The sequence below is a fragment of the Oncorhynchus keta genome, chromosome 7 (assembly GCF_023373465.1).
Source record: "Oncorhynchus keta strain PuntledgeMale-10-30-2019 chromosome 7, Oket_V2, whole genome shotgun sequence".
In the NCBI taxonomy this organism is placed as follows: Eukaryota; Metazoa; Chordata; class Actinopteri; order Salmoniformes; family Salmonidae; genus Oncorhynchus; species Oncorhynchus keta.
In genome coordinates this window covers 32,789,162-32,815,685 of record NC_068427.1, presented here as the reverse complement: position 1 = coordinate 32,815,685, position 26,524 = coordinate 32,789,162, and the positions used below count along the sequence as shown (strand labels likewise).

The 26,524-nt window shown below is 40.9% G+C and overlaps 1 protein-coding gene across 2 annotated transcripts in view; it reads right to left on the bottom strand.

Moving 5' to 3' along the window:
- LOC118385847 (titin) overlaps positions 1 to 26,524 on the bottom strand; it is a 181,846-nt gene that overhangs the window by 124,949 nt on the left and 30,373 nt on the right. For both annotated transcript variants that reach the window (XM_052522661.1, XM_052522662.1), the window contains exons 26-38: positions 25,873 to 26,133; positions 25,494 to 25,757; positions 25,112 to 25,372; positions 24,745 to 25,005; positions 24,402 to 24,662; positions 24,166 to 24,307; positions 22,523 to 22,691; positions 22,197 to 22,428; positions 21,671 to 21,955; positions 21,293 to 21,418; positions 20,776 to 20,964; positions 16,643 to 16,693; positions 2,342 to 2,620 (exon numbers count right to left, since the gene is read on the bottom strand). In XM_052522661.1, the coding sequence (XP_052378621.1) occupies positions 2,342 to 2,620; positions 16,643 to 16,693; positions 20,776 to 20,964; positions 21,293 to 21,418; positions 21,671 to 21,955; positions 22,197 to 22,428; positions 22,523 to 22,691; positions 24,166 to 24,307; positions 24,402 to 24,662; positions 24,745 to 25,005; positions 25,112 to 25,372; positions 25,494 to 25,757; positions 25,873 to 26,133 (2,781 nt within the window). The remainder of the gene's footprint in view (positions 1 to 2,341; positions 2,621 to 16,642; positions 16,694 to 20,775; positions 20,965 to 21,292; positions 21,419 to 21,670; positions 21,956 to 22,196; positions 22,429 to 22,522; positions 22,692 to 24,165; positions 24,308 to 24,401; positions 24,663 to 24,744; positions 25,006 to 25,111; positions 25,373 to 25,493; positions 25,758 to 25,872; positions 26,134 to 26,524) is intronic.

Sequence of the window (26,524 nt, the reverse complement as noted above, 5' to 3'; positions counted from 1 at the left end):
TGCAGTGGTCACTACCAGCATCACTTGATGACACACAAACATAATCTCCACTATCATCAACAGAGCAGTTGACAATCTCCAGTGAGGCAACTGAGTTAGTAACAGCCATTTTGTATTTCTCATTTTGTCTCATCTCAATCTCGTTCTTAAACCACTTAAAAATGATCTCAGGGGTGCCGGTTGCTTTACACTCCAGCTTCACAGCACTTCCTTTCACCACTAGTTTTGTAGACTCAAGCTTCATCACAAACATTGGAGGTTCTAAAAAAACGTTTGACATTGATTATCAGACAAGTAAACCAACATTGATGCAAGGACAACAAATGCATATTGATCTGGGAATGTATATGAAGAAAGGGCACCTTTCCCAAACAAGACAGCCGTGCATGCCACCGTTCCAGCGTCATTGGCCACTTGGCATGTGTATTTAGCCAAGTCGGTGGGTTTTACTGAGTGAAGTTCCAAATCATTTGAGTAGGTCTCCTTTTTGATAAAAAATGTGCCTCCACTTGATATATCCTTGTCCTCTCTGAACCACTTAACAGTAAGAGGAGTTGATCCAGTGAAAGCAGACTTCAAGGCAACAGTAGATCCTGGTACGATGAACCATGTTATTTCGAAAACATATTTAGACAAATCAATATGAGTTTTCTATTTACCAGCTATACCAACCTTTAAGTTTGGCCAGTATCTTAGTGGTGATTTTACCAACATAATTGGCTATGCAGCATTGGTAATCACCAATGTCTGCACTTTCAAATGAGCAGAACTCCAAACGAGCAATGGATTCCTGATAGGTGATCTTATACTTTTGATCTGTGGCGAAGACTGGTTTCTTATTCTTCAACCAGATGATTTCCAACAGAGCTGTTCCTTTAATTTCACATTCGAGTACGGCAGGAGTTTCCGTCACTGCCTCAACCATTTGCAAATATTTTCTAAAGGACGGGGTATCTCAGAGTAAAGATCAGATTCAATTAAATAATACAGCTATCTGCAATTTGTGGAAAAATTATTTTAAGCAAGTAAAATATGTAATGGTGGCAAACCTTTTACCGATAACTCAGTGATGCTGCTCTCACTACCAGCTTCGTTTGACACCTCGCAAGTGTAGTTTCCGCTATCTAACACATTTACATTGATTATTTCCAAAGTTGCAAGACCAGCCTTGAAAGTGATTGTATGTTTATCTTCATCACTGAGATCGTTGTCATTCAGAGACCAGGAAGTTTTGAGTTCAGCTGATCCTTTGACTATGCACTGCATCCGAGCAGCTATGCCGTGCTTCCACATTAGCTTTGGTTCCAGTTTCTAAACAAAGGTTGGGGGTTCTGAAAGAAGTATTGCATTGCAAAACAGTAAATGTGTTGCAAACAATAACCAATACGTAACCACCAAAGAGAATACTGTGACATAAAAAATCATATAAGAATATGTTATAGCTGCATAGCATTAGTGGCTTAAAATATAATTAAATGATCAGCCTTTTTTATTTAAACGGTTGAATTTTCTAAACTAGCATCTGTAGTCACACACACACTGCGATACGACAAGATATCAACATAAAGATCTTACCTTGTGCCATCAACATCATAGAACAAGTTGAACTCCCATAATCATTTGAAGCTGTACAGACATATTTCGCTGAATCTTTCAGTTTTTCCTTAGTAATTTCAAGAACAACAACATTTTCTTCAAAAGATTGTATACAGTCCATTGTTTGATGGAGCTTTTTTCCATCCTTTATCCAGGTGATGGACACTACAGTGTCCTCGTCCACTTGACCTTCGAGCCTCAGTGTATTACCAATGGCTGAAGACATTGAGGTATCGAAGGTCTTTACGAAACTGGGTTTGTTGATAACCCTCAACTCTGAACTGCATGTAGCAGTGCCAACGCTGTTCGATGCTTTGCAAATGTAAGTACCCTAATCGATCAGCTGAAGATTTTTGATTTGTAGGGAGTATTTGGTCTTGTCAGACGCTATCTGATAGTTCCCCCAAGAAGAAACAGCAATATTGTCTTTGTGCCAGACAATAGTCATTGGCGAAGAGCCAGTAACTACACTCTGGAATGATGCTTGTTTGCCCACGTATAAAGTCATAGGATCAGGCATGGTACTAAATACTGGCGGGTACATCTCTATAAAAAGTCATTAAAGATAGGGAAAAGGTCATAGGATATGGATACCTAATTTACATGACAAACCGGTACACTATACAAAGGTTGAGACAACAGGTGCACATTACAATTCTTTTTTTAACATTCAACCTGAGAAGAAAACATTAATATACTGTACATAGAGTTGCATAAATATTGTTAAAGGAAACAGAGGACTCACCAATTACTGTCAGTTTGGCGGCACAGGTGTCACTGCCATGCTGGTTTGTAGCCTTGCAATTGTATTCGCCACTGTCAGCTTTGGTTGGGCTCAGGAGCTCCAATGAAGATGTCAGTTGCCGACTGAGGATGCAGCAATTGGCACTCTCTTTGATCGAAGTGCCAGACTTGAACCATTTGAAGTTCACATTTGGTGCATCTTCAATTTCACATTCGAACTTGGCTCCGCTGCCAACATTGATCTCCAGGGGACTGATTTTGTACCTGAAAACGGGTGGCACTATAATGTGCACAAAAATAAAAGTAAATTAGTACACAGGTAGATAATGATGCGAAAATGAACATGTAGACAAGTGCACAGAGCTGGAACATTGATGGTGGAATGGAATGGTATGGTGGGATGCATTCCAGGAGTGATTGTGAAGAAATGGTGGAATGGTTAGAGGAGGAAGAAGGAAAGTGACTTCATCACATCATGATTTATGAAACCATGACAAATTTACACCTGAAAACATGCAAAAAGTTTTCAGCGCCCAGTGGAGAAAGACCAAGAGTGAAATGTAATAGTTAATGAGTGACGCAAAAAAAATTAGAAGTATGAAAAGTGAAAATACCTGAACATGATATAGAAGAAATAAGCATGTGGATAATGATATAAAACAATACTAAGGTGAATTAGTGGTGGGGGATTGAAAGTATGGTAAAAGCATTCTGACAATTATATACATTTCAATATATGAAATAAAGTATGAGTTTGCTGCCAAGATGAGATTTTTTTTTAATCTTACATTAGAAAAATGTAGTTTGTTTACGTGTATGGTGATGAGTAAAAATAAAACTATCCTCAATTATCCAACCTTTTGAGTCTTGATGATGTTGTGGTCTTTCCAGCTTCATTCACAGCCTCAAATAAATACTTTCCTTCGTGCTTCTCATTGACAATTGTCATGATTGTAAGTGTGTATGTGTCATGTTCTTTGGAACACTTGAACTCTTTGCCTGATTTAATTATTTGTCCATTGAAAATCCAATTAACTTTTGTAACATACTTTACTGTCACAGTGTATGTAACCTTACAATGCTCCCCTGTGGCAATTTCCTGGATCATATTTTCTGATCTCTTCTGAACTAAATTCCTTCCTGTGTTCTTTTTGGATGAGTACATCTAAAGACTGCAGTTGGAATGGATGTCATGGGCATGTCAGTGGAGATATCAGTCATACCTACGTCTCTTTCATAAGCATTTACAGTCATACAGTTACAGTCAGTCATTCTATCCACCACCTGTACTGACTGTTCAAACTCAGCATGTAATTCTGTATTAACTTTCATTGCTGGAGCAACCAATTTGGAGTGAGTTATTTTGGGCTCTTGCACCACACTAAGTTCCTCAGTAGTTGCAGTCTCAAGTGTAGCCCGAGATTCGGTCTTTCGTGTAGCAGCCTGAGCTTTAGGTGATGCGAAATCAACTACACTCTCTGCTACTTTGACAATCTCCACTATCGATGACAGCATTTCTTTGGAGGCTGCACTGCTAACCTGTAGTCTTTGGGGCTTGTTGATTTGCATTGTGCCGGGTTGGTCAGATGTAAGAACATGCTGCTCGTGATAGACAATTGAGTAGAAAGCTGCCTGGAGTTGTCCTTAGATCTGCAGTCTGGGGGTATTGACCTTCAAAAACAATTGTTATTTCCAAAGGGGCACCTGGTGTTGTGATAAGATAAGTGAACATTGCATGTTTCGGTTCCTTGCATACCTTCACTTCCTGTACCTTAGTAGCCTCCAAACTTCCAACAACATCTGCTAGTATAAGTGGCTGATCAAGAGCTACAGCAGACTGAAGTGCATCTTTCAACTGATGTCTGATGTCCAAACTTGTTGGTTTTTGAAACCGAATAACAAATGTGAGCTCCTTTGACAGAGTTTGACTTTCTCCGAACTCTGAGATGAAAACATTCCTTTTGGGCTGAGTTTTAACACTAACTGTTGTCCACTTTTTTTTTTTGTTGGGACATTTTATCGATCAACATACACTTTCCATCCATCGTTATTGACTGACTAACAGACTGTCCTTCCTGTCTAAGGATGGCAAAATCTTGATCTGTAGCTTCCAGAAGTGCACTACTCTCAGTTGCGATCGCATTCTTCACTATTTGTATGGGCTCAATAGGTACTTTAGGCTCTATTTTGGTTTTGCATGTACATTTGTCAACAGCTGTCAAACTCACAGTATGTCCTTCCTTTAATGCTTGACTATCTGCCACACTTGTAACTTGTATGATGTTCCAACAATCTTCTTTTTGGATTAATGCACGGTGCTGTTTGACATCACTAGTAAATGGTGTTTCTTTGGGTAGCTGCATGGGCTGTGAAGTGACCTGAAGAATGTTCTGTGGTCTGGATTCTGATCTAAGCTCTGACTGAACTCCTGTCATGGACACATCGAGATCTTTGGAACAATCTGCGCTTTGGAATAATCTGCGCTTAAGGTCCCTTCTTTCCTCTGAGGTTGCTGCATGTTTGCTATCTTTCTCCTGCGTCTGTGTAGCTGTCTGTTGGTCTGGATTTTCAATGGTAATAATTCCCTCTTTGGTTAAGGCACCTTCTGGGTGAACTGATTGAAGATGTAATGGGGTAGGGGTTTGTTTTTGGGGCTGAATGGTCATTGTGTCTCTCTTGGCCTCAAACTCAGTGGTATGTTCGCAAGATACAGATCTCCGTTCATTGTGGGTTACTCTTTGTAAAAGAGTAGGGCTTTTCCTGGCACCTGCTTGTTCTACAGCTGGTTTCTCCCAAGTAAAGGGTTCCTCGGATGGTAGGATATCCTGATCTCTGATTATCTCCAAATGCAGTACCTGTTCACCTTCTGCCTGAGAATATATTGAGATAGCACTTTCTAAACTCTGCACTTGTTCTGTGTGTTCCGCTTGTAACATCTGCTTCTCCTCAGCTGTCAGCGCAGATTTCATAACGTAATCCTTACGAAGGAGAGTCTTCTCTACATCCGGTCTCTGCATGGGGAATTTAGTCTCTTTTGATAATGCTTGTTTAGTCTCCGGAACTAAGGCGAGAATTGGTTTGAACGATCCTTTTGTCACTGAAGACCAAAGGGCAGAATCAGCAGAGGGCACATCTGTTGTATATCCCTCAGGAATCATCTGTTTTTCAGTTGACATAGCGGAATACAATATCTTAATGCCTTATTTGACTTTATTACTTTTCTCCTCCTGTGGCTTGAGAATTTCTTGTGATCGTTCTTTTAAAATTGACAGTTGGGATTCAACTTGATGTCTATTGACAAGATGTTTTGGCTCGGAGGTTGGCTTTACTTGATCTGCATTCCTGTCACCTGATATCTCTGTGCTTACACTCGCCAAGGTGGTTTTCTCCTCAGAAGAGGCAGACATTCATTTTGAATGCTTCTCTATTGAAGATAGAAGCTCTATGACTTCTGGGCTTTGAATATGGTCACAGTGCTGGTTTGTGAGCTTTGGGCTCTCCTGAACAGCAGATGTATGAAAGACAGTTGTACGGAGCTGTTTCCTAGGAACTACTGAAACTTTAAGTGGAAGGGTGACACGCACAGACACTCTCTCTTGTACCTCATGTGACTGCAGAACTGCAGCCTGATGGGTGACCTTCTCTTTTTGGAAAGTAGCCGCTGAGTTATTCAACTCTCTAAGGGTTTTTACAACGCGGCTGTCCTCTGTGCCAATGGTGTACACCATCTGATGTCCTACCTGAATGCTGGCCCTGGCCTCTCCAGGAAGTTTGACCTCGTACAAGCGGGACTCTGTAGCTTGTTCAGCTGACATGGATACTTTATAATCTTTTTGAACAACCATGTGTTCCTTATACTGAGATATAGAGACAGACTCTCTGAACACGATTAGCTCAGCACTACAAGAGGCCTCCCCAGATGGGTTGGAAGCCCTACATGTGTAGAGGCCACTGTCCTGCTGTTGGATGCCCTTCATGTTGATGAAGCCAGAGCCATCGGGGTTGTTCTCTATAATGCAAGACTTACCACACTGAATTTGATGAGCACTTTTAAACCACTACACATCTGGCATTGGTTCACCAGTTACTTTATATTTAAAGTAAGCCTCACCTCCCTCTTGGCATTTTATAGGTTTGATTTGGCTACTGAAATTAGGTGGTTGACCAGTGGCTTTGACAAATGTTTCAACCCATTGCTCAGCTGTAGTTGAAGCTCTCTTTCTCACCTCCAGGTAAGTAGTACAGGTTGTCTGGCCAAATCTATTGTTAGCTGTACAAGAGTACTCACCTTCATACTCTGTTTTTACCTCAGATATTATTAAAGCGTACTTGTCTTTTTCATGAACCAATTTGTAAATTGATGAAGAAGTAATGACTTTCCCATTATAAAACCACAAAACAGTAGGCTTTGGAAGGCCAGATACTGTGACAATAAATCTAGCTGCCTCTCCAACATTGACAGCTGCTGGTGAGAGTTGGGTCAAAAAGATAGGCTTTTCTTTTTTATTCTCTGAAGTACTAGAATAGCGTTTTGTTTTGTGAGGTAACTTAAGGTCAGTAGTGTAGAAATCTTGTCCTTCTTCCACTGTCGTCACAGTCGAGCTAGAATATTCTGCGTAAAAAATAATGAGTTAGATTGAGATAAAGTTTCCATAAAAGAAAGGGTTATTCTGGTCAATTGTGTGTCTGTTGCCTAAGCATAAAGGGTGAAACCAAGACAACACCAGACAATCATTTACATTAGCATATACCTCCTTTATTTATACATAAATAAAAACTGTTAAAGACAAACTAAAGTGATTTCTGTACAAATAAATAATGTATTTCAATTACTCCCATTTCCAAATGAATCCATTGCTTGATATTTTTTTTACTGTTTTGAAAAGCAAACATTCCCCTTCACCAAAAATGATTATAACATGTATATAATCATTCTGATGTGTGAAGTGAGTACACACTATACACAATAAATAGGATATACACTTCATTTCAGAAATGTTTTCACAAGTATCACATTATAATGAATAAAAGCTACTTTTCTTACATACAGTAAAAACATTTTAATTGAGTTCAAAAAACAAACGACATGAAGAGATTAGAACACTTTCAACAAAGCAGTAGTTTCAGTATATCCAGATTTGTTTTGGATAAGACACTTGTACTCTCCGGCATCCTTTTGGGTGACATTTGTGATGATCAAATTAAAATGTCCAGATGCTTTCTCTTGGATCATGTACCGAGTGTCTTTCACTGGATCGCCATCTTTGTACCATTCAGCGGTGGGATGAGGTTTACCATTCACTAAACACTGGAGGACCACTGGAGTTCCTACTGCTGTGGTAACGTTTGTCAAATGAATAATGCATTTTGGTGGTGTTTCAGTCATTTGAAACCGGAAACTACACAATTCTGATGACTTTCCTTTGAAATCTATTTTGTCATCTTTGGCGGGCTCTGCGAAAACGCCAAAGTTTATACTGACATATTTCTGTCCCTGCTCGCTCATCTCATTGTTCGTCATGGCTACAAGTCTAACAGCCTTTTGTGATTCATCAGCTTCCTGCGAAAATTCAAATTCCAGCTCTATTTCTGATGCTTGTTCACCCTCAAACTGATTCCCAACAACCAAGTCAAACTTTTGAGGCTGAACATTAGCACTACCAAGTGACACAGCTGTCAATTCTCTCCCTCTTGTTTTTCCTATAAAGCTTTCAGGATTCAACACAAGAAGAGATGCCCTGCAAAGAGTTTCCCCAACCACATTGATGGCCCGGCAGGAGTATATTCCACTATCATGAGCGCTGACGTTCCTAATCTTAAGGAAATGATTGTCTCCATCAGATGAGTGCAAGTATTTATTGTTATTGTGAGGGATCTTTTTGTTACCTTTAAACCATGATACTATGGGTGATGGAATTCCCATCAGAGAACACTCAAACATTACTGTTGTATTCTCAGGGGTTTCCATATCACAAATTGGGTTGATGAAGCGAGGCGGCATTTCTGTGACTTCAAAAGCTATTTTCAAATCATCCCTTTCCTGCGTTACAAAGTCAACTCCACTCTCCTCGTACATACTCGGAAGAACATTGAGTGATATTATCATACTTTTATTGTCAGCGGTGTATTCTGGGATGGTAATTATCTTCACCTGTCTCTCAAACTCTTTAACCTCATTTTCATCCAACTCCACCTCCAATAGAATTTCCTGAGGGGAGCAAGACCTCGATGAGTCATCGTCTTCCTCAACATCAAACTCCATCACATGCTGATGGGTGACTGACGGTGGTGGGAGCATATATCTGACCTCGTTGGATATAACTACAACTAGTGCAACGCTTTTTGCCTCTCCTACATAGTTAACAGCTTCGCAAATATATTCTCCTTGATCAGCTTTCGTAATGTTCTGAATAACAAGCGAGATATTGTCACCATCTCTGTCCATTGTAATCCTTTCATCTGCAACAAGCTGGGTTTTGTTTCTAAACCACTTCACTTCAGGTGAAGGCAACCCAAGTACCTCAGCATAAAACGATAACGAATCATGTTCAAAAACTCTCCTTTTGGTGAGAGGTTTGAGGAAAGCCGGAGGGATTCCCTGGACTTTTTCCTGTAGTCCTCCAAGGCCAAGGGCACGCTCTGAGAGGAAACGTCCTTCATCTAATCTAAATGCAGGGGGTGTTGTCTCAATGCCCTCATCATCGGGTGACCTCAAGAACTTAGCAGGAGAAAATAACCTCTCACTGGAGTCATTGGATGGTCTTTTACGTTCAAGAGGAGAGAAGGCATACTCATTAGGGGTCATATAACCTGCCGGGGTTTCAGTTTCAGGAGTGTGGAAAGATTCTGGAGTTTTAGGGAGCTGCAACATCTCATTTGAAGAATCTGGAGTATAGTACTGCTCGATTTCTGTTAATTCCTCACTAAATGTGCTACCACACTCTATGGACATTTCTGACTCTGGTGATAAGGGTCTGCCCCATTCAGTTGGTGGGTGGTAGTAGTCATAAACAGTACTGAAGGTCACTACCTCCTCCTCAAGTGAGGTCACACCTGAAGCACCTTCACTGACAGCCGTACTTCGATCAGCACTTTCCGGTTTAGCCTCTGCTTGATGTTGTGAACCTTGTGCAGCAAGAAAATCTGTACACCCATCTCCTTTGAGCTTGACCCTAACTGATTTTGAAACCACTGAAGGCTCACCACTCTCAGCAACAGCATGTTCCTCGTTTTCCTCTGCTGTTTCTTCACTAACAATTTCACTATGTGCCCAAGAAACCCTGACAAATGCGCTATCCTTTGAGAGTTCAGATAGAGACAAGTTTTCATTAATATCAGCCATGTCATTGCCAACAGAAGACTGAGTGTCCAATCTATGAATTTCTGGAGTTGCAAATGAGCCAGATAATCTTTTTAGCTTTACAGACTCATCACAGACTGACGCTGAAACATCATCTGGGGTCACCGACACTGGGACTTTCTCACGAAGACTGTCCTCTATCATATTTTGATCTATTACATGAGGTCCCATAATTTCTGTTGAATGGCTAGTCTTTACTACTTTAACTGCCTCAGGTCTGACAGGCTTTGGTGACACCTGCACCTCTCTTGTACTTGAGAGGGGAACACAGTGTTTTAAGTGACTGTGGGTGTCAATTATGTCAGCTTCCGCAACAGTTTCTCCAGAAATCATACAGATTTCATTGTCTTCCTCCAGAGTATGAGACATGGTCTGGACACCCTCTGGGGCACATTTGGGGGAGACTGATTTCACTTTGGCAGAAATCTGTGCACCACCGAGTAACACAACCTCTGGCCCACTTTTGGCTGAAATTAGCTTTGCTCTCAGATTCTGTGTATCACTACCTTCAACTAACATAGTGTCTTGTTTGGACTGCAGTGGAGTTCCTTCCACAACATTAGTTGCCAATGACTTATCATCATGATCAAGTTGGATTATAACTTCTGGGATATCCTCCTCAGGGTAATATGACTCTGTGGACGTTTTCACTTCATCAACAGAAGTGGTATCTAACAATTCAGCTGCCTCTGACAATGCAGGTGCCTCAAATGCCTGCTTAATTTGTGACACTTTGACTAGCGCAGCAGATGATTGCAGACCACACCCAGTAATAGTAGGTGCTTCTTTTGAAACACTTTGTTTTGGTTTAGATACGTTTGAAACATTCTCTTCAGCACTGTGGGAACCTATAGAGTTGTCCAGCTCATGCATTAATGCCTGATCAGTAATATCACTAGTATGGCTAAGAGGGGAATGCCTCAAATCTTTAGAAAATCTGGATAGTATATGCTGTTTGCTTTCACTTGCCATGTCTGCTTCTGATCTAGATAATTTTGAAACATTATCCTTAGGGTTGTGGGAACCTACAGACTTGTCCAAAGTCTGCATCAATGTCGGGTCAGAAATATGCCCAGTATCACTCAGAGGGGACTGCCTCAAATCTTCAGAATTTCCAGATAGTATATGTTGTTCCCATTCACCAGCCATGGTTGCTTCAACCTCAGAAGATCTAGCAATAGCCACAGCAGATTGGAAGGACACATCAGATCTGATTTCAACCTTTCCGGTTTGGCCTTCTGAAGAACGTATCTTCTCAGATTCACTGACTACCTGTGCGGCATCATAGCAGAATGTGAATTTGTGTTTCATAGGATGGGAACTGCCATCATCCTCAGACATCTCTGCGTCTTTTCCAATAATTTCGAATGGAACTGGTGTTGGAGCAGTGATCCTGATTTCGACAGGAGAACAAGAATATTTTGAAGTGTCTGAAGCACGAGGTCTGTGCAAGACAGCCTGTGGCACCTGTAGTAAAGATTTCTCATCCATTTCAACACCATTGTACGATTCAAGTTCATCGTCAATCATTTGGTCAAGATCTTCTTCACTCATTTCATACTCTGTTGTCACTTTCACTTTATACGAAGACACTGGCGATGGCAATTTTCTTAATTGCTTACTTTCAGTAACTTCTAGTGTAGCAGAGGAGGTTGACTTTCCGAATGTATTAGTTATAACACAACTAAATGTCCCTTCATGGTATATAGTGGGATAGTAGATGGTTAGCGTGGTTTCATTCAATTTGGTGAGAACATTAAAGTCTGGGTTTTGACCGATTGGTTGGTCATCTTTGAGCCAAGTGACAATTGGTTGAGGGTCACCCCGAAAACGACATTTAAAGTCTGTCATCTCTCCCCTCTTTACTTTCAAGGATGAGATTTCTCTCACAAAGATAGGTACGAAAGTTTTTGGTGAAGTCTTAACTTCTTTTGTTCTCTCAGGCATGTCCATTTGGTGAAGGTTTTCTTTTGAGCTGGATTGTTTGCCATCTTTTGATAGCATTTCTCTATGTCCTTCTTTCCTCTCTGCAGTCCCCATAGCCACTTTTTCATTGTGTCTCAAGTCAGATTCACAATTAGAAGGCCCTTCTGCACCAACTTCAGCTTGAGAGCCATGCTGACCAATGTGAAGTTCTCTCGAATGTGAACAGCATCTACCAAGTGAGGCTTCTCTACCAGGTTCTTTCACAGGTGATTGACCTCTGTCATGTGAGCGTTCTCTGCCAGGGGAGGGCTCTCTACCAGGTGAGGTTTCTCTAACTGATGAGGACCCTCTCACAGGTGAGTGAGATCCAAATGACATTTGATGAAACGTCTCGATATGATGAGAAACATGTTCATAAGAAGGACCTTCATTGGCATCATCTCCACTAACATCAGTTCTCCTAAGATGGTGTTGTGAAAGTTCAGCCATAGCCCAATCCTCTTGAGAGACATGCTCACCAATCTGATGTTGTCTCATAGGTGAAGATTCTTTCACAGGAGAGTGCTCTTTCACATGCGAGGACCCAAGAGACATTGTACGAGACTTCTCATTCTGATGAGAGACTGGTTCAAAAGAGGAACTTTCATACTGACCAATGTGATGTTGTCTCATAAGTGAGGGTTCTTTCACAGGTGAGCGTTCTTTCACAGGTTCATTAGAGGAACCTTCCTGAGGTCCACTGATATCACTTTTCTTTGAGTGTTGTGAATGTTCAGCCAAAGCCCAGTTTGACTCTAATTCAACAGCTTCTTCTTGTTCGGTGAGAACGTCTTCTTGCCATTTTAAGATGCGCTGAGCCAAAGCTTCCTCTTCGCTCACAAAATACTCACTTTCTGTTGTCTGCAGCCTTGTTTCATCTACAACAGTTTGTGGAGGAGGGGGCCATTGGAAACTTTCATCTCTGAAATCATGATGGACATCCTTACTCAGGGACTTTTCCTTTGCCGTCCTTTCTGGTGAAGATCTTCTTCTTTCATCTCTGTAGTCATGAGGGGCATGCTCACTCAGAAACCTTTCCTTTGTTGTCTTTTCTGGAGAAGGCCTTGAACCTTCATGGGCTCTAGCATCACGGAGAAGCATTTCATTTGTTGTCTTTTCTGGATGAGACACTCTTCTTACATCTCTGTATTCATGAGGAGTATCCTCAGTAAGGAACTTTTCATTCATTGTTTTTTCTGGTGAAGACCTGTCATATCTGTATTCAGGAGGGATATCATTCTCAGTAAGGACATGTTCCTTTACAGTCTTTTCTTGTGAGCACCTTCTCTCATCTCTGAAACCATGAGGAACATCCTCAGTCGGGAACTTTTCATAGTCTGTCTTCTCTGGGGAAGGCTTTCTTCTTCTCGTTGAATCTGCCTCAGAGTGAGCGGTTGATCCAAGAGTAATGCCTTCAGCAGACATTTTTGACTCCTCCACTTTCCTAGCGATATATGGGGAGTACTCTGCACCAACCCAATCAGAATCCAAGTCAACAGCTATCTCCTGCTCAGTCAAGACGTCTTGCTGCCATTTAATGATTCGATGTCCCAGAGCCTCTTCCTCACTCTCAAACATTTCACTTTTGTGAGTCTTTTCCCGGGATAAAAGACACTGGTCTTCTTGTGTTTTCTTCTCACTGGCACGCCTTTCTCTTGGGGAAAGGGACAAATTCTGTACAGGTTCACTCTTAAATCCATAAATATTTTCCTGGGATAAATGGTGCTCTTCCTCTGTTTTCCTCTCATTGGCACTCCTCTCTTTTGATTGGGAAAGTGAAACATTCTGGAAAGGGGCAATATTTTCCAGGGATAAACTGACCTTTTTCAGGGATAAATGGTGCTCTTCCCATGTTACCTCACTACTTTCTGCAGGACTCTTTTTCTGAGAATTGGGCAAATGTTGGAAATTTAATGCCTCCGTTTCTGTTGCAGACTTTCTATCTACCTCCTCACCATACATATTGACATGCCTCTCTTTTGGGGAAAGGGACAAATTCAATTCATAAATTTTTTCTTGTGATACAGTGTTCTCTTCTCCTGTTTTCTTCTCACTGGCACTCTCCTCTTTGGTTTGGGAAAGGGACAAATTCTGTTCAGTTCCACTCTTTACTCCATACACATTTTCCCGGGTTAAGCAGACCTTTACCAGGGATGGATGATGCTCTTCACAAGATTTCTCTTCAGTTTTTGTGTCTGTTTTTCTCTCTACCTTCTCACCATATAATATTTCAGATTGCGTGTATGACAAATCCCTTGCCTTTGAATGGTCGGTTTCATGCTTAAACTGTTCCTCTTGGTCCATCTGCATTCCTTTTTGCCATTTTCTAATCCGCAAGGCTAAAAGTTTATCTTCACATTCACTCTCAATGTTCTCATACCGGTTTTCTGCAAAGCTGGGTCGTTTTTCAAATTGTTCTTCAGTGCTCTTCACAGTATCCTCTTGTGTATTAGTCGTCTTACTGGAAAATATTTCCGTCAGTGGTTTGTTTGAGCTGATTCTGGAAAAATCATCCTTTTCAGCAATGTTTAGAGATCTCCTTGTTTCAGAACAAGCTAAGACAAACGGCCCCTCCATCTTTGTCTTCAAGTCTTCAGACAACTTCTTTCCTAAATAGTCCTCACCTTGATTTCCTATGTAGTGTGCACCTCGATTTTCTAAATCCTTACCTATCTTATGTTCGAATCCTAACTCATGTTGAGGTTCCCCTTGAGTAAGGACCATTTTATCCATATGTGTTTCAGAGACTCCTTCATCAAAGTATTTTTCATTTCCTGTCGCTTCAGGAGCATTGTTTAACATTTGAATGGCCCTAGTTTGAGACTGAGGTTCAAATGAATGTCTCACGCGGGGCTGTGTTGACTCAGCACAATGTGTGGGAATTCTGTCATATCTACCATAGAATTCGGCAGACACTTTATCATTTCTAACATTTCTTTCAAAAGGTTGAGCATGCTGCCAGTCTCCAGGCTTCTTGACCCTTAATTGATCAACACAATCTGCATAGCTGGTTTCACTCACATTTGACTCCAAATCAAACTCTGATGACAGCGTAGACATAGAGAGCCTCTTTTTTCGTTTGACTGCACTTTGTAACAGGCCAAGCTTGGCTTTTACTTCTTCGTGGAGGCTTTCTGTGTCACTGAATCTATCACTGCACCTGGCACTGAAATTGTCGCTGAATCTGCCAGTGTGTCTGTCACAGTGGATATCACTGTATCTGTCGTTAAACCTTTCAGACCTACTAACTCTTTCTCCACCAAATATAGAAGGTGGAGAGAGGGCGCGTTCAGATGCTGTTTCATTCAGATTAGTTTCTTTATCTTTCCTTCTTGTTGGTGATGAACTTCTGAAGTACAAGGTGTGAACTGGTACATCCTTAGATCTAGATCTGCCGCTAGGTTTGAACTTTTGATCAAATGGAGACCCAACACATCTCAAGTTAACCCTGAATTTGCTCTCCTTTTTTTGATCAACCAACGAGTCTAGGCTTCCGTGAAGTCTAGTTGACCGCCTAATGTGGCTTAGATCATTGCCTTCTTGTTCTTCCCTCATTGACACCAGAAGTGATGATATGGACTCTGCAGACCCCTCTGTGTTAATAACCATTACTTTGTAACTGCCGGAGTCTTTGTCTTTTATACTATCAATGACTAAACTAGTTTCATGCATGTGCAAAGTGCTCTCTGTTCGTATTCTCCGACGGCGTTCTTTATTAATTTGTCTATTGTTATGAAACCATATTATGGTTGGGGTTGGGAAAGCTACCAATCTGCATCTAAACACAGCAGGTTCCCCCTCTAAAACATTCTGGAACTTCAGCTTTTTTTGAAAAGATGGCTTGATGGAAGAATTGTTGGCTTGATCCAAGTCTGAAAAGGCTCCGCGCATCTGCCCTCTGTTCTCCTGAAACACAGCCCTTTTATTATAAAATAACTCTGAAAGAGAAAAGAAAAAATATTTCAATAAAATGGGTTAAAAAAGAGAACATTTTCAAATTGTTGAAATTAATATTAATGAAAATATTAAATTACATGCAGCAAGTCACAAAGCCATAAAAAACTATTTCACTCACCATATTTGTTCGAATAAACGCAAGACTGGATTCTTTTTTAAAGATTCTGACACGAAAATTGCTGGATGTTTTGTTCCTTCTTCTGTGGACATTTCTTCAGAACATAAATTTCTTAAAAAGCATAATTATTGCAAAATAAACTGATTTGTTTTTTAAAATACGCTTGCTTTTGCTTAACTTAGTGTGTGATTTAGCTAAATATTCCTTACCTGACTTGCAGAAAGATGAATAAACGCCCTTTCTAATCCTTTAAATGAGGGTAAATTATTCAAAAACATTTAATGAGAAACATGGCTCTCAAATTATACAAAAAAGTACAACTTGTAAGAGCAGCTCTACAATTGTATGAGAAGGCGTTTATTCGAACTAATATAGTTTACAGGTATAATCATGTTATTTAAAAAGCAAACAACAATTAATCACATACCACTTTCTGCAAGCCAGTCTAAGAAATATTTGCAGAAGGAGAGTTCCAGATGCAAGACATTTTAAGAAGCAATTAAAAGATGTAGCTATTTCCATATCTTTTAAAGGATAGTTTCCTCTGGTCTGTAAACTTTAAAAGATACACATCCTGTACCTTTTTGGGGAACCATTACAATACAGTATGAACCCTCATGCTTAAAGGATAAGATTGATAGATATACCCACATTTTTTTTCTCTAAAACCAAGCCGTTTTCATCAGTGCCTGCTATACAATAACCAATAATATAATACAAGGACCTAACATTATGTGGACATTGAAGAATACATAAGATTAACATTTTCCATCAAAAACATTTTGACTGCTTGCATGCAGTGTGAACATTCAGAAATCACTTATCAATATGCTCAGGTTCATGTCATTCAACTAAGGGATAGATTAAGTACATTTCAGTAATAAATAGTAAATGAGTCTTACCTTTGACTTCTTGCTCAATGGTTGCTTCAATCTCTTCCTTCATATTGGTTACTGTCAAGGAAATGAAGAGTTGCTGTCAGCTAAGACAGTAATCTAAGATGATGATGGGTACCAATTCCCTTCCATTTTGGCTTCATTTCATCCTCTGTATGTGAGAGCCATATAGATTTTTTAAATTAAAGAAAAATATACTGTACTGATCCATCTATACATTTTGAGAATGCTCATTTCAAGGAGCAATATTGGACTTAATGCTTAGCTCAGAAGTCATTTCCTCGAAGTGACATCCTGCTGGACAAAGGTTATGCTAACTATTTTAACTCAAACTCTTTCACTGATTACAATCATATGACCATGTTTTCACTGATGGTACAGACAAAAAAAGCAGTTTGACAGTTGGATTCAACTCCAGATAGTATAGGCTACAACATGCACAGTCCACAGAGCTATCGCTGAGAGGGATTTTACAACCAAGGACAGAAAGGAGTGAGAAAGGAATGACAGAAGGAGAATGTACTACCTACTCAACCTGCAAGGAGAGCAAGGAGTGACAGAAGAATGAAGCATCTAGGTATTAGAACTAAAGAAGTGACTAACACATTTATGCTATTCTATTTTAAATTGTGAGTTATAAATTGTGAGGTTAGTAAACAGAAATATGGGGAAAATAGGGTTCTTTCAAGAAGAAGGAAGTTGTTTGGATAGTTTAATAAGAGGTGTTGTATATATATATATATAGTGTTGGTTGGTGGTGGTAAATAACAACTTCTTCTTTGGTTACTGCAAGGGCTGTTGTGCACACCGCCTCTCCAGCATTATTTGTTGCTTTGCAAGTGTATTGTCCAGCATGCTCAGAGAAAACAAAATCAAATAAAATTTTATTTGTCACATACACATGGTTAGCAGGTGTTAATGCGAGTGTAGCGAAATGCTTGTGCTTCTAGTTCCGACAATGCAGTGATAACCAACAAGTAATCTAACTAACAATTCCAAAACTACTGTCTTATACACAGTGTAAGGGGATAAAGAATATGTACATAAGGATATATGAATGAGTGATGGTACAGGGCAGCATACAGTAGATGGTATCGAGTACAGCATATACATATGAGATGAGTATGTAGACAAAGTAAACAAAGTGGCATAGTTAAAGTGGCTAGTGATACATGTATTACATAAGGATGCAGTCGATGATATAGAGTACAGTATATACGTATGCATATGAGATGAATAATGTAAGGTAAGTAACATTATATAAGGTAGCATTGTTTAAAGTGGCTAGTGATATATTTACATCATTTCCCATCAATTCCCATTATTAAAGTGGCTGGAGTTGGGTCAGTGTCAATGACAGTGTGGTGGCAGCAGCCACTCAATGTTAGTGGTGGCTGTTTAACAGTCTGATGGCCTTGAGATAGAAGCTGTTTTTCAGTCTCTCGGTCCCAGCTTTGATGCACCTGTACTGACCTCGCCTTCTGGATGATAGCGGGGTGAACAGGCAGTGGCTCGGGTGGTTGATGTCCTTGATGATCTTTATGGCCTTCCTGTAACATCGGGTGGTGTAGGTGTCCTGGAGGGCAGGTAGTTTGCCCCCGGTGATGCGTTGTGCAGACCTCACTACCCTCTGGAGAGCCTTACGGTTGAGGGCGGAGCAGTTGCCGTACCAGGCGGTGATACAGCCCGCCAGGATGCTCTCGATTGTGCATCTGTAGAAGTTTGTGAGTGCTTTTGGTGACAAGCCGAATTTCTTCAGCCTCCTGAGGTTGAAGAGGCGCTGCTGCGCCTTCTTCACGACGCTGTCAGTGTGAGTGGACCAATTCAGTTTGTCTGTGATGTGTATGCCGAGGAACTTAAAACTTGCTACCCTCTCCACTACTGTTCCATCGATGTGGATAGTGGGGTGTTCCCTCTGCTGTTTCCTGAAGTCCACAATCATCTCCTTAGTTTTGTTGACGTTGAGTGTGAGGTTATTTTCCTGACACCACACTCCGAGGGCCCTCACCTCCTCTCTGTAGGCCGTCTCGTTTAAATGTCTTACTCACCTCGGCTGCAGTGAAGGAGAGACCGCATGTTTTCGTTGCAGGCCGTGTCAGTGGCACTGTATTGTCCTCAAAGCGGGCAAAAAAGTTATTTAGTCTGCCTGGGAGCAAGACATCCTGGTCCGTGACTGGGCTGGGTTTCTTCTTGTAGTCCGTGATTGACTGTAGACCCTGCCACATGCCTCTTGTGTCTGAGCCGTTGAATTGAGATTCTACTTTGTCTCTGTACTGACGCTTAGCTTGTTTAATTGCCTTGCGGAGGGAATAGCTGCATTGTTTATATTCGGTCATGTTACCAGACACCTTGCCCTGATTAAAAGCAGTGGTTCGCGCTTTCAGTTTCACGCGAATGCTGCCATCAATCCACGGTTTCTGGTTAGGGAATGTTTTTATCGTTGCTATGGGAACGACATCTTCAACGCACGTTCTAATGAACTCGCACACCGAATCAGCATATTCGTCAATATTTATACCTGACGCAATACGAAACATGTCCCAGTCCACGTGATGGAAGCAGTCTTGGAGTGTGGAGTCAGCTTGGTCGGACCAGCGTTGGACAGACCTCAGCGTGGGAGCCTCTTTTTTAGGTTTCTGTCTGTAGGCAGGGATCAACAAAATGGAGTCGTGGTCAGCTTTTCCGAAAGGGGGGCGGGGCAGGGCCTTATATGCATCGCGGAAGTTAGAGTAACAATGATCCAAGGTTAAACCACCCCTGGTTGCGCAATCGATATGCTGATAAAATTTAGGGAGTCTTGTTCTCAGATTAGCTTTGTTAAAATCCCCAGCTACAATGAATGCAGCCTCCGGATAAATGGTTTCCAGTTTGCAAAGAGTTAAATAAAGTTCGTTCAGAGCCATCGATGTGTCTGCTTGGGGGGGGATATATACGGCTGTGATTATAATCGAAGAGAATTCTCTTGGTAGATAATGCGGTCTACATTTGATTGTGAGGAATTCTAAATCAGGTGAACAGAAGGATTTGAGTTCCTGTATATTTCTTTCATCACACCATGTCTCGTTAGTCATGAGGCATACCCCCCCGCCACTCTTCTTACCAGAAAGATGTTTGTTTCTGTCGGCGCGATGCGTGGAGAAACCCGTTGGCTGCACCGCCCGGATAGCGTCTTCCCAGTGAGCCATGTTTCGGTGAAGCAGAGGACGTTACAGTCTCTGATGTCCCTCTGGAATGCTACCCTTGCTCGGATTTCATCAACCTTGTTGTCAAGAGACTGGACATTGGCAAGAAGAATGCTAGGTAGTGGTGCGCGATGTGCCCGTGTCCTGAGTCTGACCAGAAGACCGCTACGTTTCCCTCTTTTACGAAGTCGCTTTTTTGGGGGGTCGCTGCATGCGATCCATTCCGTTGACCTGTTTGTAAGGCAGAACACAGGATCTGCGTCGCGGAAAACATATTCTTGGTCGTACTGATGGTGAGTTGACGCTGATCTTATATTCAGTAGTTCTTCTCGACTGTATGTAATGAAACCTAAGATGACCTGGGGTACTAATGTAAGAAATAACAGCAACTATAATTAGTGTGGTGGTGTTTGTCATCTCATCAGAATGAAAAACAATATCTTTAGTAGGCTTAATTGGCTGCTGGTTATGATACCAGCTAATCTCTGGATTTGGCATGCTGGATACACAAGCATGAAACCTGGCCACTTCACCATGCAGAACCACGCAGCTTTCTATTGGGTGAATAAAAATAGGCCTTTGGGCAATTTTCTCCTTCTTTACACTTGACAAGCTTGTTGAAATACTGGTTGAGACATGCCTTTAAGAATCGGATGTAATATCCATAATTTGTTTTTGCCCTGAAAGGAAGCATGTTCAATGAATTGAGTATTAGCATTTTTATGGAATGAACACAGATACACATATCCCAGTTGTATATTCCTAGTGAAAGAAAACAAGTATCTTAATTCAAGAGGATACTGAATAATCACGTTATATATTGAATATACACGGTATTTCTAGTGATAATACGTGTCGTTTGACTACTTGTGCCCAACCTACGCATTCTAGGCTTACATCGAATCTTCATCAAAATAATAGGAAACCATGTGGCTACAGAAAGTTATGCAAACTCACCATCAAGTTTCAAATGTGCAGAGCATGTGACCATTCCTGCTGGGTTTCTGGCAACACAGGTGTATTCCCCCTCAACCTCAGAGTACACTCTGGTGATCTCCAGCTGGCAGGTGTTATCAAACGTAGACATCTTAAACAAGTTTGACTGCTTCATTTCTTTCTCACCACAGAACCAGGATATCTTCAGAGCTACAAATGTAGAAGAGAGGATTAAATAATAATCATTCATAATAATTGTGAGCAAATGTGAATATATACATACAAAATGAATTAAAGTACATTATTCTTGAAAATTTCTGACTGACAAATTTGCTCTGTCTGATGAATGTCTATGACTGAAACATCAAGGTATGTGTCTAACTATGGATTTATAATAAAGTGCCTCACCTTCTAATGCAACAAGGACAAGAACACACAATAAAAGGTATACTTATAATTACAACTATAACAATTATGAATTCAATTCCAGAAATTCACTAAATTACATTTTATTCCAACAATGTAATGTGCAAAATACCTTCTCCAGTAACTTTGCACTGGAATCTGGCTGACTCTCCCTCAGGGGTTGAGGTGTTGCTGATTGGTGAGACCATGGTAGGTGGGGACAGAGGAGCTCCAATATCAGGAGAAACTACTTCTGAGACTGAAATAAAAACAAATTAGCAAACCATTTCAGTTCTTAATTTGTGGGGTAATATCCTCTGCGACTAAACAAACACATCATGGGAATCTTAGCCCTCTTCAAAATGTTGATACGATAACATAATCATATAAGTAATGCATTACGTTTGTATGAATGGTGTACCTTTACAACTAGCTGACAACAAATAGTCTTCTGTTATGTCATAATTTCCCTTGACTTGCCGTTATTATCACACAAAAATGTAATGGTTACCTTCGACATTCAGTGCTGCTGAACTGGTGGCAACACCACCTTCATTCTTGACCTCACAATTGTAGACCCCCGCGTCCTCTGGGAACACTTCAATGAGCAGCAGACAGTGTTCATTCCCATCACGCAGGAACTTGCACTTGAAACCAGGGGAGAGAGCCTGGGAGTTCTTGTACCAGAACACCTGGGGCTGGGGGACGCCAGTCACTTCCACAGAGAAGCGAGCAGGTTTGCCAGACTCCACAGACAGGGGCTGCATGTGGTTAATGATCTGAGGTGGCTCGGGGACTAAATTCAAATGAAAACAATTATTACAAATAAATTGTATGAAGAAAGATGGAAGACTGAGGAATAATCCTTGGTCATCATCACTTTGATTCCAGCTGTGAAAAAATATCATGCTGTATCTATCAAGTCTATACTTGCTATGCTTCTTCTCTGGTAGGAGGGCACTGCTATGCCCTCTACAGGCAATGACATGTAATTGCACAGTTACTACAGTAAAGGTATATCATGAAGTTTGACTTACTATTGACATGAAGTGTCACCACCCTCTTGTTCCTGCCAGCGATGAAGGTGTATTCTCCTGCATCACTTCTACAGGTCTCAGTGATGGTCAGACGATGAAGCTTTCTAATGCATATATAGCTGAACCTCTGCTCAACGGCAAACTGGAGCTCAATGCCGTTCCTCAGCCAGCGACCTTCAATGTCATCCTTATTGACTTCAAACTCGAACATTGTTCTTTGTTTCTCAACAACCTAGAAATTAATAATCATATCAATAATGTTTAAATTGATAAGAAAAAGGTTGTTTTTCTTTCTGTATATAAAAATGTGTGATATTTATATTCACCGTCATTTTCTTCTCAGCGGGTTCTGTAATGCAGACATCTTTGCCCTCCACGGTGAGATGAGCCTTTGACATGCTTGCACCAGCGATTACAGAGTACCCTCCGGCATCAGACATGCAGACCGACTGGATCATTAGACGGTGCAGGAATTCCTCAGTGGATACAGTGTATCTGTCAAGGCATTTAGAAATAACAGTTAGGATACAATTGAATATTTAAGATTCGATCTAAGCAATTGTACACCAGAGGGAGTGCTAAACTACTTTTTTAGCACGGCTGTGCTGCGATGATAAGTTTGAGGCAGATTCAAGTACCGTGAATCAGCACAACCTCGTGTGTACAATTGCTTTTCTACAATAGGTTACCAATGAAATAAAAAACATTATTTTAAGAAATGTATTCATTGGCTACTATTTCATCCCTCAACATAAATATAGGCCTAGTCCTGACACATGGTGGTTGCTGTTTTGTTGCCAGATAATATTTTTGTTCTATATCTGTGGACGTGACGCAGTTGTTCGTTCTAAAAGTTATGTTGCCACACTGGTTGGCAATGCTATTATCCCTGGCTTGCTAGCTAGCCAACTATGGCTAACAGTCAGGGTAAACAGGGAAGCTAGAATAACAGCAAAGTAGCTGTATTTGCATTTGTTCAAGCTGTTTTGGATACATCCATAGCAATGAGCTTATGATGCGCGATTTCACCTGGCATAGAAAATGTGCTGTCTCGTCAGGACACTGTTCAGAGGAGCTACCCAACTACACAGCTAAAGCAATCACATCAAACTGAAGCTGGTAAGTCAGCAAAATAGCTGCATTTCATGTCTTTGACCTGTTTCTCTATTGACATTTTTTTTTTTTCTTTTTTTCAGGATTTTTACCCCCTTTTTCTTCCCAATTTCATGGTATCCAATTGTTTTTAGTTGAAAGTAATGTGTCCTCCGATACACAGCGCGCATCCAACCTGGAAGCCAGCCGCACCAATGTGTCGGAGGAAACACTGTGCACCTAGCAAACCTTGGTTAGCGCGCACTGCGCCCGGCCCGCTACAGGAGTCGCTGGTGTGCGATGAAACACGGATTTCCCTACCGGCCAACCCATGCTGGCTGACAAATCCCTTGCTTGCTAGCTAGCCAACCAAGGCTAACACAGTCATCTCAAACCGTGCAGCTAGAATAACACCAAATTAGCTGCATTTCATTTGACCTGTTCTTCTATTGATATTTATTTGTATAGTATATCCATAAAAAGTATGTTGATTCATGATTTCGACTGGCTGAGAAAAGATGCCTGTCTCCTCCTGACATGTTAATTGTCAATTGGAGAGCAGAGATCAAAAGTCAATATTGAAACTATGTTGAGAGATAAACAGCAACGTTTGTACAACCCCCTGTAAAATATGAGATCACGTTAATGAATTGTCTGGCTGACCTGATGAGGCTGTGGATGAGCAGGGATTTCTCAGATTAACAGAAAACAACATTCCCATTTTTACGTCATAGGTTTACCCGTGCTAAACATTTTTTTAGTATGGTTTAGGACACGTCTCAACCAATCACAATGCCTGTTTTGTCCAACCCGTTGTAGAATATTATGATATCCATTACTATCTACCTGGTCTAATATTCCTGGTAATAAGACATACCTTTCGGAAATGTCCAGTTCCTGTCCATCTTTCATCCACGTCACCTGTACATTAGGCTCAGAGATCTCACATACAAAAGTGGCCCTCTTCTTCTCTGTGATCTTGATATCTCCGATATGTTTGGTGAATTCAATAATGCGAGCTAAAACACAAAGAGGGCACAGAAATAAGACTTACGTTTGTGAAATATCAAAGAAAACCTTGTTTTAGAAAATGTAAGAAAAAGAAGAACATACCATCAACATAAAGCTTTGCTGATGATGCAGCAGAACCAGCCACAAACTTGTACTCTGCACCATCACCAAAATGAACATTTCGGATGGTGAGAGAGTGAGTTAGGTGTTTGGTGCGGCTCTGGCATCTGTCAGTGGAGCGAATCTCAACACCATTCTTCAGCCACTTGTAGGTGATGCCCTCATAGTTGACATTCACTTCAAATGTGATGGTGTCTTTCTCCTGTGCATTGAGGTCTTCCAGCATGTTGGTGATCAAAATGGCTAAGGAAATAAGAAAAATGTTAAGATCAATACTGACAATATGATTGGGGATTACTTCCTTGATAATGAAGAGTGAATTTACCATTGATAGTCAAAGTGGCAGAGACTCTGTCATTTCCACAGACAAAGGTGTATTCTGCAGAGTCTTCAAAGCCAGTGTTCATGATCTTGAGCTGGTGAAGTTTGCCCTGCACCACAATCCTGAACTTGTCACTCATTTCTATCTCCACTCCATTCTTCAGCCAGGTGGATGGGACATTGAAATGTGACACTTCGCATTCAAAAGTGGCCACCTGGGTCTCTGGGACTTCAATGTTCTTGATGGGTTTTGTGACACGCAGAGCTGGAAAAATCACATTAAATCAACATTTACGTAAAAGGTATCAATAGAGTATTCGTCGATCATATACCCAGTACTCTAGTCTGTTCATCACAAACGCAATACCGACCTTCAACATGTAAAGATGCACTGCATTGCAGGTTTCCAACTACAGCAGTGTACTCTCCATGGTTGTTAGTCTTCACATTCTGGATGATCAGCTTGTGAGCTTTTCTCTCAGACAGAATTTTGATGTTTTCACTTGGTTTAAGCTCAAAGTTATTGAACATCCATTTGATAGGGATGTCATCATGAGACAGGCTCAGCTCAAAAGAGGCAGTGGCATCCAATAGTGATGTCACATCTTTAGGCTTCTTAACAATCTTAATTGCTGAAAAAAAGATTGACAAGAGTCAAAAACCTCAAAGGGTAAGTAGAATCATCTCAAGTATAGATACATTTGTATACTTGATTGTATACATCAATTTGTGACAGTTAATATTTTAACTTACTCTCAACATTCAATTTGGCATTAGCAGATAGTTTTCCAAGTTTGAATCCATAAACTGATTCATCACGTGTGTCGCAGTTCTTGATCTTCAAGGTGTGGATCATGCCATCAATTGTGATTTCATATTTCTCACTAGGTTGGATCTCTACACCATTCTTAATCCATTGTGAGCCCTTCACATTCTTGTGGCTGAGCTCGAGACTGAACTCTGCCTCCTGTGTCTCAGTGACAGTTTGGTTCGTCAGGGTTTTCTTGACTTTCACAGCTATGAAATCAAACAAACATTACATAACAGCAGGCATATAGTAATAATATAATAGTCATATATTAATGCCAGTTGAAAACAAACAAAACATTTCTGCTCAAAAGTTAACACCTACACTCAACCCTCAGGATGGCTGTTGTCTTGGAGTTTGCAACCTGGTAAGTGTATTCACCGATGTCCTGGGGTCTAGTTATGGTAATAACAAGACGTCTGACAGCTCCATTTTTCACATGTTTGACATTGTCACTGAAGTCCACAGGTTGTCCATCCTTCAGCCACTTGCCCTCAGCAGCTGGGTTGGCCACGTCACACTCCAGCTCAGCTGTCTGAGACTCAGCCACAGTCACGTCCTGGAGTGGTCTGTTTATGGCACCACCTGGGAACATGGAGACACGGTTTAGTTTTATATAACAGGCTAAAAGTGAAAGTAGTAGTGAAAGGTGGAGTTATAATCATTAATATGATGGAAATAAGGAATTTTGGATGTTTTTAGACTTGGTCCCTTTCAGGCTATTTTTGTAAACTCAGTGCAGTTCGCTGAATATTTTGTGCAGTTTGAACACTCCAAAGGAACTCAGACCCCTCAAAGAGCCCCTGAAGCAAACCGAACTGAGAACATCTCGAGAGGTTGTCTGAGTTTGGTTCACTTGAATTCCGCTGTCTGGTTCCCTTTTTTAGGGCAATGTGAACACAAAGCTCCCCAGTTTAAAGCTAGGGGGCAGAATTTTGACTTTTGGATAAATAGCGTGCCCAATTTCAACTTCCTG